This window comes from Thamnophis sirtalis, unplaced genomic scaffold (genome assembly GCF_051295495.1).
Source record: "Thamnophis sirtalis isolate CommonGarterSnake01/CBP01778 unplaced genomic scaffold, rThaSir2_p1.2 scaffold_6, whole genome shotgun sequence".
Taxonomy (NCBI): domain Eukaryota; kingdom Metazoa; phylum Chordata; class Lepidosauria; order Squamata; family Natricidae; genus Thamnophis; species Thamnophis sirtalis.
The window spans coordinates 92,593,920-92,605,756 of record NW_028261386.1 but is presented as its reverse complement, the minus strand read 5'-3'; the positions used below and the strand labels follow the sequence as shown (position 1 = coordinate 92,605,756).

At 46.1% G+C, this 11,837-nt stretch overlaps 1 protein-coding gene across 3 annotated transcripts in view; it reads right to left on the bottom strand.

The window, feature by feature from the left end:
* Positions 1-1,588: 1,588 nt before the first annotated feature.
* The window catches only part of SLC18B1 (solute carrier family 18 member B1), a 37,237-nt gene continuing 26,988 nt past the window's right edge, over positions 1,589-11,837 (bottom strand). For 2 of the 3 annotated variants that reach the window (XM_014057531.2, XM_087718446.1), the window contains 3 exons: positions 4,641-4,734; positions 4,505-4,554; positions 1,589-2,000 (listed from right to left, as the gene is read on the bottom strand). In XM_014057531.2, the coding sequence (XP_013913006.1) occupies positions 1,940-2,000; positions 4,505-4,554; positions 4,641-4,734 (205 nt within the window). In that variant the 3' untranslated portion in view covers positions 1,589-1,939. The remainder of the gene's footprint in view (positions 2,001-4,504; positions 4,555-4,640; positions 4,735-11,837) is intronic. The other variant, XM_087718444.1, reaches the window with a different exon arrangement.

Genomic DNA, 11,837 nt, shown 5'->3' with positions numbered 1-11,837 from the left:
AACTACGAGTTTGCCTGAACTGGTCCGAACTGGCAGCAGCCCACCAATGGTTGGTAGTTTGATTCCTGGATAGATCTGAAAACTAATTTCTAAATCAATTCTAAGGAAGGCTTATCTGTATCAGAATATTAATTATAGAGGCTATGAAAGCATGGCTGGGCAAAATATTTGTTCTGAGAGTTCCTTAAGTTAAAGAAACTACTAACATCTGAGAGCTTTATTTTTGCAGAATGGGACAACTTACTGCAGCCAATTTGGACAACTTCCTGTGACCAACACACTATGGGACAACTCGCCATGGGACAATCCACGTGGGTAACTCAATGCAATAAATATTATCCACCACCATTTCTTCTCATTAATTCCATTGACAAAAAAAATATTTTCCTCTCTTCCTTCTGTGGTCATCTGGCCAAGCGTGACTATACACCAAAGTGCACGGAACACAATCACCTTCCCACCAAAGTGGTACTAATTTATTTATTTGCATTTACATGCTTTCGAACTGCTAGGTTTGCAGGAGCTGGGGTAAGTAACAGGAGTTCACCCCATTGCATGGGTCTCAAACCTGGGCTGTCAGCTTTCCATCTGACAAGCTCAGCACTTTTAACTGCTAAGCCATGGCACCCTTTTTTTCAAGTTAGAACCCTTTAAAATGAATATCATTTCTTTCCCTTGAACTGAAACTTGCTTGCTCACTTAAGGAAATTAATTTTCCAGTTAAGTGGTGCATGATGAGTACTAAGAATACCAACAAGATGCCTAGTAGACCACACACACACACACACACACACACACACACACAATCACAAGCATTTCCTTTTAAAACAAAGCTTGCCTTTACTGCTTATCTTCTCAAACATCCTTCAGTTAATGGATGCTGGAGTAGATTAGTTCAACACTATAATGCCCCTCACCCCCAATTATTGACTGTGAAAGGACATATTTATTTATTTATTTATTTATTTATTTATTTATTTATTTATTTATTTAATCAATTTATAGGCCGCCCAATCCCGGAGGACTCCGGGCGGCTTACAACGAAAGAAAAAAGAAATAATAAAAATGAAAATAAAAATGATGGAGGAAGGAGCTTCAAGCACATACATCTGACTAATGGGCATTTGCCCCCCTCTTCAAATGAGCAAAATGTGCTCTATGTTGCTGACACAAAGAAGTAGCAGAAGTTTGCAAGCCAAAGGCTGTGATTTAAGTATGCACTTCATGTCAAACATTTGCTGCACTTTTGGAAGTCTAAGCTTTAAATGTACATTGAGTTCTTTGACTCTATGAGCTTTGGTATGTACGGCAGAGGTGGATTGCTTCCAGTTTGGCCCAATTCAGCCGAACCAGTAGTGGGGGGCAGGAGGCTCCACCCACTCACCCAGACACTTCTGCGCATGCACAGAAGTGTTGCGCACGTGTGAGCACAAGCAAACCGGTTAGCAACCGACACTGATGTACGCTTTCTGTTTCTTCTGTCTTGATATTGACTTTCAGAGAGTGTCTTTAAAAAGGAAAGATACAAATGTATGTACCGAATGCAGTTCCATATCAACACCCAGTGAACTGACCAAGTCAAAATAGGATCATTTGAAATAATACTTTATTAGTTTGCATTCTTTGTGCGTATCCCTATATCAAAGTATAAAAGTCACCTTTTGTGCAAAACACTTTTACCCTGTAAATCTCTTGGACAGTCTTTTCCAGTGCAACTTTTTCAGAAGACCACTATAGAAATGAAAAAAAAGGCTAAAACTGGAATGGCTTCTCTAATAATAAAATGGCATGTTATTGTCTAATTAGAGAGGCTAATGCTTTTATAATCCAAAGATTGTGATGGGGGATTTTGAAAGAACTACATTTCATGACTTTTCCTTGGTCTTTTTGCACATTATGCAAAATGAAGTTAGATTTCACTGGCAATGAGAAAAATATCTCATTCATTCAATAAAAGAGTCCTTTCTTGCTCTGAACCAAGATGGATTCCAGGATGGGACCTACGCAAAATGAAAAGGAAAAAAAAATGTTCTCAGCATATTGGACACTACAAAGGCAAAGAGGCAATACATGCACACTTTTCTCATAATTGGGAATGTTTATTTTGCGTAAACCAATAAATGAATTGTATTATACTGTGGAAACTGGCTGCAAAAACAATGACATTGCTTTACAGAGTCCACTCACAGGTAGCTACAATTTTTTCTTTTGTCTGATTTATGTGGGAAACCCAGAAAGGAGCACTGCTGTAAAGAAGGTGTTACGTGGCAGCTTCACAGGACTCTGGAAGGAGTGGCTTATCTGGATCCCTTTCAATCAGGATTCAGGCCTGGGTATGGGACTGAAATAGCATCGATCACACTGATAGATGACCTCTGGAGGGAGCAGGATGGGTGTGGGTGCGTCTGTTGGAAGACCTCTGGCAGGAGTGGGATAGGGGTGGTGCATCCATCCTTGCTCTTCTTAACGTCTCAGCGGCTTTCGATACCAACAAACGGCATCCTTCTGGACTGGTTCCAGGAGTTGAGGGCGGAAGACATGATGTCTTCCTTCCTCTGGGATTGGTTTCAATTAGTGTTGATAGGGGAGAAGGGATCCAGCCCACAGACCCTACTTCGTGGGGTGCCGCAGAGCTTAGTACACTCCTGTTTAATATCTATTTGAAGCCGCTGGGTGAGGTCATTTAATAGATTAGGTGAGATATAATTAACATGCTGATGATATTACTCAGTTTTATATTCTGGGTGTCCTGCAGCAGTTCTCTCTGTGTCTGGAAGTTATGGGGCCTACATGGGGCACAGTAGGCTTCAGCACAACCCAAACCAGACTGAGTGGCTCTGGGTTTTTGGACCTCCTTCTTAGGACCCTTTCATATTTGGCTTTGTATGAGGTGGTACCTCAAACAGACCCTGGGCACAATCTGGAGGTCTTCCTGCATTTGCAGCTCTGCTCCAAGAGCAGGTGACAGCTGTGGCTAGGAAAGGCCTTTGCACAATTTCAGGTTGTGCGTCAATTGCACTGGTTCATGGACTGAGGGGCCCTGTTCACAGTCACTCCTGCCTTTGTGACCTCCAGATTGACTATTGCAAATTGTTTTATATGGGCCTGTCCTTGAAGAGTATTTGGAAACTTCAACTGGTGCATAGAGGAGGGACTTGGGCAGTTACTGGTGCCAGTTAATTAGTCCATCTAAGACTATTGCTTCAGGAGCTGCAATGACTTCTGGTGTGCATTTGGGTACAATTCAAAGTGCTGTCTGACACATTTAAAACCTTTCATGGCTTGGGACTGGATTACTTATGTCTCTCCCCAGTGGTATCTAATCATCTTATCAGATCTGGCAGGAGAGGCATGCTCTGAGTACCATATCCTTAGCAGTGTTAGCTAGCACGGACCAGAAGGACAGTCTTTTTCTGCCATGATCCACACCCTTTGGAATATCATCACCCCTGAAATTAGATTGACCACCATCCCTGCTTTTTGTAAAGTCCATGCCTAGGTCTCTGGGCACGGAATGGGACACTTTGTGCAGTTAACTCGCCACAGACAACTTGCCACTGCCAATTCTCTCTGGCTAACTCATCACGTCCAACTCACCGTGGGACAACTCGCCAAGGCCAACTCACCATAAGACAACTCGCTGTAGACAATTCAACAAGTATTTAAAGTCATTTTTAAAAATTAACTTTTATTATTTATTTTCATTCTGTCCCTCCTTTGGCATACTTCCTTTAATGATTCTATTCTAAAATTTCTTCGATATTAGTGTAACTCTGTGGAAAGTTGTCGGACAACAAGTTGGCTGTGGCATGTTGGCATGGTGAGTTGGCCATGGCGAGTTATACTAGACCCCTCTGGGCATGGGATATAGCCTTTCTCCTGGCTCCGTGGATGATTGGTTGGATGATGCCTGGCTGCTAGCTGTTTCATTTTTATTTTTTATTTCATGTATTTTGTGCATTTTATTGTTAAATTGCCTAGAATCATGTAACAGTGACCATTATATGAATCAAATAAAAATAGATACTGTATATTTGGCCATTTAAGTTCAAATCTGGTTTTAAACTTTTCTGGAATGAGAGACTTAAAATATAATTAAAACAAGCCATTACTTAATAGTTAAATAGCTACATTTTTGCTTGTAGGCACCAGCAGTGAATATGGAACAGCTATTTGCAACTGTGCGACGGGGATTATGATATACAAACATTCTCAAGGTGAATATTTAAACAATGCAGATATTTTTCTGTGATTAGTTTGGTTTAATTTAATGTGTTATTTAAAAGCAAACATTGAAATAAAGGGACCACTTGGCATGTTGTTCACAATGCTATTTGAACGGCTGATATCTGTTAAAAGGAAAAGTCAGCCAATTAATTCAGGAAAAACACAGAAGAGCTAACAAAAATCGGCATTATTTTTTTGTTGTTGTCTAAATAAGAATCAGTAACAAAGTATTCTCCTTTCATCAAATTTTAAGAAAAAGAATGAAACTTCACTGTACCTCTTCCTTTGCATGGCTTCATAGGTATAATAAATTGCAGCTGCTAGTCCCTTCAAAGAAAGCAATTGTTAGTATACTTGTAACATTTCATATTTAAATGTAATAAAAAATGAATAAATCATGTTATTATACATACACTTAACAATGTGAATCCTCCTTGTATAGCTGCAGACCATTCGAAACCCAGTTTCTCATTTAAGAAGCCACCTAAAGTTGGACCTACAAAAGACCTGCAAACAAACAAACAAATAAAACCATACATAGCATATTTATCATAGATCTAGAAATAGGTAAGATCAGGAAATAAATACGTAGCAGGGAAGAACAGATCGAGGTAATCAACATCCACACAAACTGCCTTTTGGGAATTCCACACTCACAATCATAGGTATGGCTATTCCACAGGTAAACCAAATCCATTTTGTCAGGTAGCTAGTCTGCCATTATCTGTCATCTTCAGAACCCTAGACCTTTCAACCTTCCCCAGAAATAAGCTTTTAAATGAATAGCTTCAGTTTTGCTCTTTGAACCAAGATTACCTGAGTAGTTTGAGACTGCAGGTTGCTAAGGACAAACTTCATCCAAATTCCATTAGGTGCAGTGATTAATTTAATTTAATTTAATTTAATTATCAAAATTTATATGCCGCCCAATCCCGAAGGACTCCGGCCGGCTTACAAAAAAAAGAAGAAAAAGAAAGGAGAAAAAAAGAAAAAAAATCACAAAACCACATGCATTCATTCTAATTGGGGCTGGACCTCCACAATGAGGTCAACAGCCCCAGGCCTGCCGGAACAGCCAGGTTTTTACAGCTTTCCTGAAGGCCATGAGAGTGGGTATGGTCCGGATAGAATAGAATAGAATAGAATAGAATTTTATTATTTGTATGCCGCCCTTCTCCGGGAGGACTCAGGGTGGCGAACAATTCAAGGGGGAAAAAAGGGGAACATAAAAAACAAAATACAAATAATAAAAGTAAACAACAGTCGCACAACCATACATGTCGAGAGGGGAGGGAACTCATCACCCCCAGGCCTGTCGGCAAAGCCAGGTTTTGACGGCTTTTCGGAAGGCCTGGAGAGAGGTGAGGGTCCGAATCCCTGCGGGGAATTCATTCCAGAGGGCCGGAGCTGCCACAGAGAAGGCCCTCCCCTGGGTAATAGCCAGGTGGCATTGGCTGGTAGATGGCACCCGGAGGAGGCCAACCCTGTGAGATCTAATGGGTCTGTGGGAGGTAATTGGCAGTAGGCGGTCTCTCAAGTACCCAGATCCAATACCATGAAGAGCTTTATAAGTTACGACTAGCACCTTGAAGCGTATCCAGAGACTGATCGGTAACCAGTGCAGCTCGCGGAGGATAGGTGTAACGTGGGTGTACCGAGGTGCACCCACAATCGCTCGCGCAGGTGCGTTCTGGACGAGTTGAAGTCTCCGAATACTCTTCAAGGGCTGCCCCATGTAGAGGATCTCTGGGGGTAGCTGATTCCAAAAAGTCGGAGCAGCCACAGAGAAGGCTCTCCTCCAGGGGCCCGCCAGCCGACACTGTCTGGCTGATGGCATCTGGAGGAGGCCCAATCTGTGGGATCTTACTGGCCGCTGGGAGGTATGTGGCAGTAGGCGGTCTTGAAGGTACGCTGGCCCTAAGCCATGTAGGGCTTTAAAGTTAATAACCAACACCTTGAATTGCGTCCGGAGACCAATTGGTAGCCAGTGCAGCTCGCAGAGGATAGGTGTAACATGGGTGTACCTCGGTGCACCCAATATTGCTCTCACGGCCACATTCTGGACTAGCTGCAGTCTCCGAACGCTTTTCAAGGGTAGCCCCATGTAGAGCACGTTGCAATAATCCAGCCTTGAGGTGACAAGGGCGTGAGTAACCGTTTGAAGTGCTTCCCGATCCAAATAGGGCCACAATTGGTGCACCAGGTGAACCTGGGCAAAAGCCCCCCTGGTCACAGCTGACAGATGATGTTCCAGTGTCAGCTGCGAATCCAGGAGGACCCCCAAATTGCGGACCCTCTCTGAGGGGTGTAAATTTTCACCCCCCAGGGTTAAGGATGGATTGTCTAGGCTGTCCTTTGGGGGCAGCATTCAAAGCCACTCAGTCTTATCGGGATTGAGCACAAGTTTGATCCTAACAGCTTCCAGGCATCGGCACATCACGTCCGCCGCTACACTGAGTTGGCACGGGGCAGAAAGATACAGTTGAGTATCATCTGCATATTGGTGGTACTTTACCCCGTGCTGTCGCATGATCTCACCCAGCGGCTTCGTGTAGATGTTAAATAGGAGGGGGGACAAGACCAAACCCTGTGGCACACCACATTTGAGGGGCCTAGGGGTCGACCTTTGCCCCCGACCAACACCGACTGTGACCTGTCAGAGAGGTAAGAGGAGAACCACCGTAAAACCGTGCCTCTCACTCCCACTTCCCCCAGGCATCGCAGAATGATACCATGGTCGATGGTATCGAAGGCTGCTGAGAGGTCAAGAAGCACCAGGATAGAGGAATGTCCTCTATCCCTGGCCCGCCAGAGATCATCGGTCAGGGCGATCAAAGCGGTTTCCGTGCTGTACCCAGGCCTGAAACCAGACTGAAAGGAGTCTAGATAATCCGTTTCATTCAAGGTCCGTCGGAGTTGAAGTGCCACCACCTTCTCAACAACCTTCCCCAAAAAAGGAAGGTTAGAGACAGGACGATATTTTTTCAAAATAGCTGGGTCCAGGGAAGGCTTCTTGAGGAGGGGTCTCACCACTGCTTCCTTTAATGGTTGCGGGAAAGATCCCTCCTGCAAAGATGCGTTAGCAATCGCCTGGAGCCAGCCTCGTGTCACCTTTCTGCTGGTTGAAACCAGCCAGGAGGGGCACGGGTCCAGTAAACAGGTGGAGGCATTCATCGCTCCCATGGCCTTGTCCACTTCTTCAGGGGTGACAAATTTGAACTCATCCCAGGAAATCCGATTAAGACTAACCCTCGGTATCTCGGCTGGTACTGCCTAACGGAATCCAGGTCTGTCCGAATCTGAGTGGTTTTATCTGACAGAAACTGAACGAACTCCTCAGCTCTTTCCTGCAGGGGTTCCCCCACCTCCTCACCTTTCAGGAGGGAGCAGGTCACCCTAAACAGGGCGGCTGGGTGAGATTCCGCGGATGCAATAAGAGCGGAAAAATGTGTACATTTTGCTGCCCATATCGCCACTAAGTAAGTCCTGATAAAGGCTCTTAATAGTGATCAATCAGATTCAGAGTTACTAGCCCTCCAGCGTCGCTCTAGGTGTCTCTTTTGGTGCTTCATCTCCCGGAGTTCCTCGGTAAACCAAGGTACCCTCCTGGATCCACTGCCACGGAGAGGCCTCAAAGGCGCAATCCGATCCAGTGCCTCAGCTGCCGCAACGTTCCAGGCAGCGACCAAAGACTCGGTCGGATGGCAGACAAAGGAGTCAGGTATCTCTCTAAGCTCCCTCTGAAATCCCTCCGGGTCCATCAGGCGCCTGGAGCGGAACATTTAATCGGCTCCACCTCCCTGCAATGGGGGAGTAGCGTCCTAAAGTCAAGTCAAGCCTCAGCAAGGAGTGATCTGACCATGAAATGGGCGAGGTCTCTATTCGCCTTAACTCAAGATCACGTCTCCACTGCCCCGAGAGAAATACAAGGTCAAGCGTGTGTCCTGTTCTATGAGTTGGACCCTGAACTACCTGGGTCAAATGCATGGTTGTCATGGAAGCCATGAACTCCTGTGCCCCATCTGAATTTTCACCAAGAGATGGCAGATTAAAGTCCCCCAGTACCATTAGTCTGGGAAACTCCACCGCCAACCCGGCTACTGCCTCTAGCAGCACAGGCAGGGCTGTCGTGACACAGCTGGGAGATAGGTACATCAAGAGCAAGCCCAATTGAACCCCTAGGTCCAACTTCAAGAGGAGAGACTCACACCCCACAATCTCTGGGGCAGGGATCCTGCGACCTTCGGACGATAACTGCTACTCCCCCACCCCTTTCTGGTGTCATGGATGGTGGAGCACCTGGAACCCATCTGGGCACATTTCTGAGAGGGGGACTCCTCCCTCTCGGCCCAGCCAGGTTTCGGTTATACATGCCAGGTCTGCCTCCTCGTCTAATATTAAATCCCGGATGAGGGGAGCCTTGTTCACAACAGACCTGGCATTTAGCAACAACAACCTGAAACCAGGGCCCTGATCTCCTCTGCCACCAGGTCCTTGAGTTGAGCCTGAGGGGCTGGAACAAGGAATCGCTGTAATGTAGTGATGCCTTCTTCCCCGGTAATGGCTAGCCCTACAGCTTCCGTCATATCTGCCCCTCCTAGTTGTAACCGAAATGCTCCAACCTCCCCACATCCCCGTAGACCCCCCTCCCTCATGGCCCCCATTCTTCCCGGAAGGCCATGTGCACCATTCATTCCAGGATGGGAGGCAAGTCTGGGCCCCCATCCACTTCTGCTTCTGTACTCAGTGGAGGGGGCTCCAGGTCGCACTCCCGGTCCTATCATACTCACCAATCAAACACTCTCCTCAGACACACCCCACAATAGTCATTAAAATACAATAATACAATAATTAAATTAAAAGTGAGCACATTCTCTCTCACATTCATACACACATACACTCAACAAACCAGCTAAAAAAATACAGTTCTTAAATCCGCAGAGAAGGTGCTCAGCATGAGTCTGAGGCGGCTGGAGCCGGTAGTAGTTTGGGAGGGGGGGTTCCTTGTTCTTCTCCCCTGCTGGGCCTGGAAGTACAGTAGGAAGTCTGAGGTGGCTGGGGCAGCTGGGGGAAGTTGGGGAGGGCAGGCTCCCCGTCCTCCTCATCCTTGTCCTCTCTGCAGGGGCCGTGTATCACAGAGCAGCATGTAAGGCAGTTGGTATGGCAAAGGTTCCCCATGGCCTGGCATGCTTGGTTGGTCCTATATACCCCCTTTCCACACTCAATATAAATACCGTGATACTCCTTGCGCACATGCAGCTCCAGCCCGGAGGCTTCCCCAAAGGCCTGTTCCCTGAAAGCCGGCCCGCTGCCCTCCCCGAGGTGGCCCAGCAGCAGCGCAGAGCCGAAGCCACAAAGCACTGGCCCTACTTTTCTGCCTTCCGTTTCCTCCCGTTGGTCTTATTGCTAGCCATCGCTGCTGCAGCAGCCAGAGCGGCGGGCAAAGAAAGGCCCTCATGGCGGTGTTGTCCGAAGAAGCCGAGGCGGAGAAGAGGAAGGCGCCGCGTCCAGGGACAGCAGCGGCGGTAGCGGAGGAAGGCGGCGTTGTCCGAGAAGCCACGCCCGGGACAGCAGTGAATGGCAGCGGCGGCGGAGGAGGAAGCTGGCCACACGGTCCTGAGGCGTTGTCCGAAGAATACATTATTATATGCTAAATCATAAGGGGCATGGTGGCTCAGGGGCTAAGATACTGAGCTTGCCGATCAGCAATTCAAATCCCTAGTGCCACACTGTGGAGTCTTGGTGTTCACGTCTGGAACAAGTAACGGGAGCTCACTCCATTATGGGGCGCTAGGGATTCGAACCGCCGAACTACCGATATTACCTAGTCTGGTAATGAAATGTCTATAAGAAAACCACCAAGCTCAGAGAGCACCAAGGACTCCACAGCTCAACCCTGAGCTACAAATATTCTCTTCTATTGATAAGGGAAAGGTTCCCCTTGAACATGTGCTAATTGTTCTTGACTCTAGGGGGCTGTGTTCACCTCACCACAGAAATAGATTCCTAATTTTGTTTCCCTTGAGAATTCCATCCCCTGCCTCTTACTTGAGAAAGATAGTAGGTGTGTTTGTAGATTACTTAGGATTCCCAAGAGACCATTCCTGGCCAGGTTCTACTACAAAGTACAAAACAACTACACAAGATGTACCAAACGTCAGGCCCCCACAGACTTTTTATTGTACGTGTTACATTACAAGTCTGAATTAGTTGCCAGTTATTTCTAAACAATCCTTACTCAATTTATAGTTTGAATGTTTTAAATTACAGTAACATTTTCTTTAAAGAAAAATAACGGAACATATTGTAATTGACTTAGTAGACTGTATATATCAAGCTCAAAATCAAAAATAAGCGCATATAATTGGTGTTAAGAGACACTTCCTGAAGCCAAATTTTACCACCCCGCCCCACCAAAGCAACTGTCACGCCACATGCTGTTATCCTAGAGAAATATATCAAAAAGTACTTTCTTCCATATCTATGCATAAAGACTAGGCAACCCGTATCTGTTGGACTATCATTTCATAAATATATTTCTTTACTTAACTCACCCCACTCACTGCACCTTCTTCATAACTTTACACACACACTTGCATACTCCTCAACCTGTACTCCACTGCTTGTGTCACACCCCGCCCCCCTCCACTGGGTGTCTCTTGCACCCTCATAGAAATAGCACTTAGACTTATATACTGATTTGCAGTGGTTTACCGAGTCAGTCCTATTTCCCCCAACAATCTGCGCCATCATTTTACCAGCCTTGGAAGGATGGAAAGTTGAGTCAACCTTGAGCTGGTCAGGATCAAACTGCTGGCAGTTGCCACTGAGGCTCATGCTGTCTCCTGACCCTCATGGGGATTCTTCCACCACCCACTCACACCCATTACACCCTCCTGACCCATGTGGCCCTCTTGCACATTGTAATGCAATGTCATGCATCATCCCCAGCATGAATGAATGACATGGGTTGGCGAAGGTGTGCAGCGGTTTCATAGAAATGTGCAAGATGTGGAAGAGGTACTGTGCAGGTTACGATAGTATGGGGTACAGCATGGGACTCAGGGAGGGCACATGGGGGTGTGGCATCAATCAGGAAAGGATGCGTGAGATGTGTGACTTCACAGGCGACAGCTTCTTAATAATCTGGATTCCTGACTTACCACTTGTTGCAGTGGAGAATTTTGCCCCATTTCACAAATAAGCAGTTTAGGTGTGCTTGATCCACCTGATCCTACTTGACTTTTCCTATCAGTAGGAATAGCTTCAAGAACTCTTCAGGAAGAAAACTCTTAATTATTATTGATACACATTACAGGTGTGTTGTTTTCCAATAAAGCAGAAATAGACAACTCCGAACTATGGTTTCAGACTCTGATTTATTGGAAACAACAGACCAAATTTTCCAACTTTATATACATGTAATTCTAAACCAGGGCAGTCAAACTCAAGGCCCAGGGGCCAGATCGGGCCCGTGGGACCACCCTGGAAACAGTGAAGGACTGGTCCGCGGTGTTTCTGCCAGCAAAAACAGAGTTCGGGAGAGTCGCAGACCGTAGGTGCCCCCGACATGAGTAATACCGAGTTGGCCATGCCCACTCCAGCTCCCT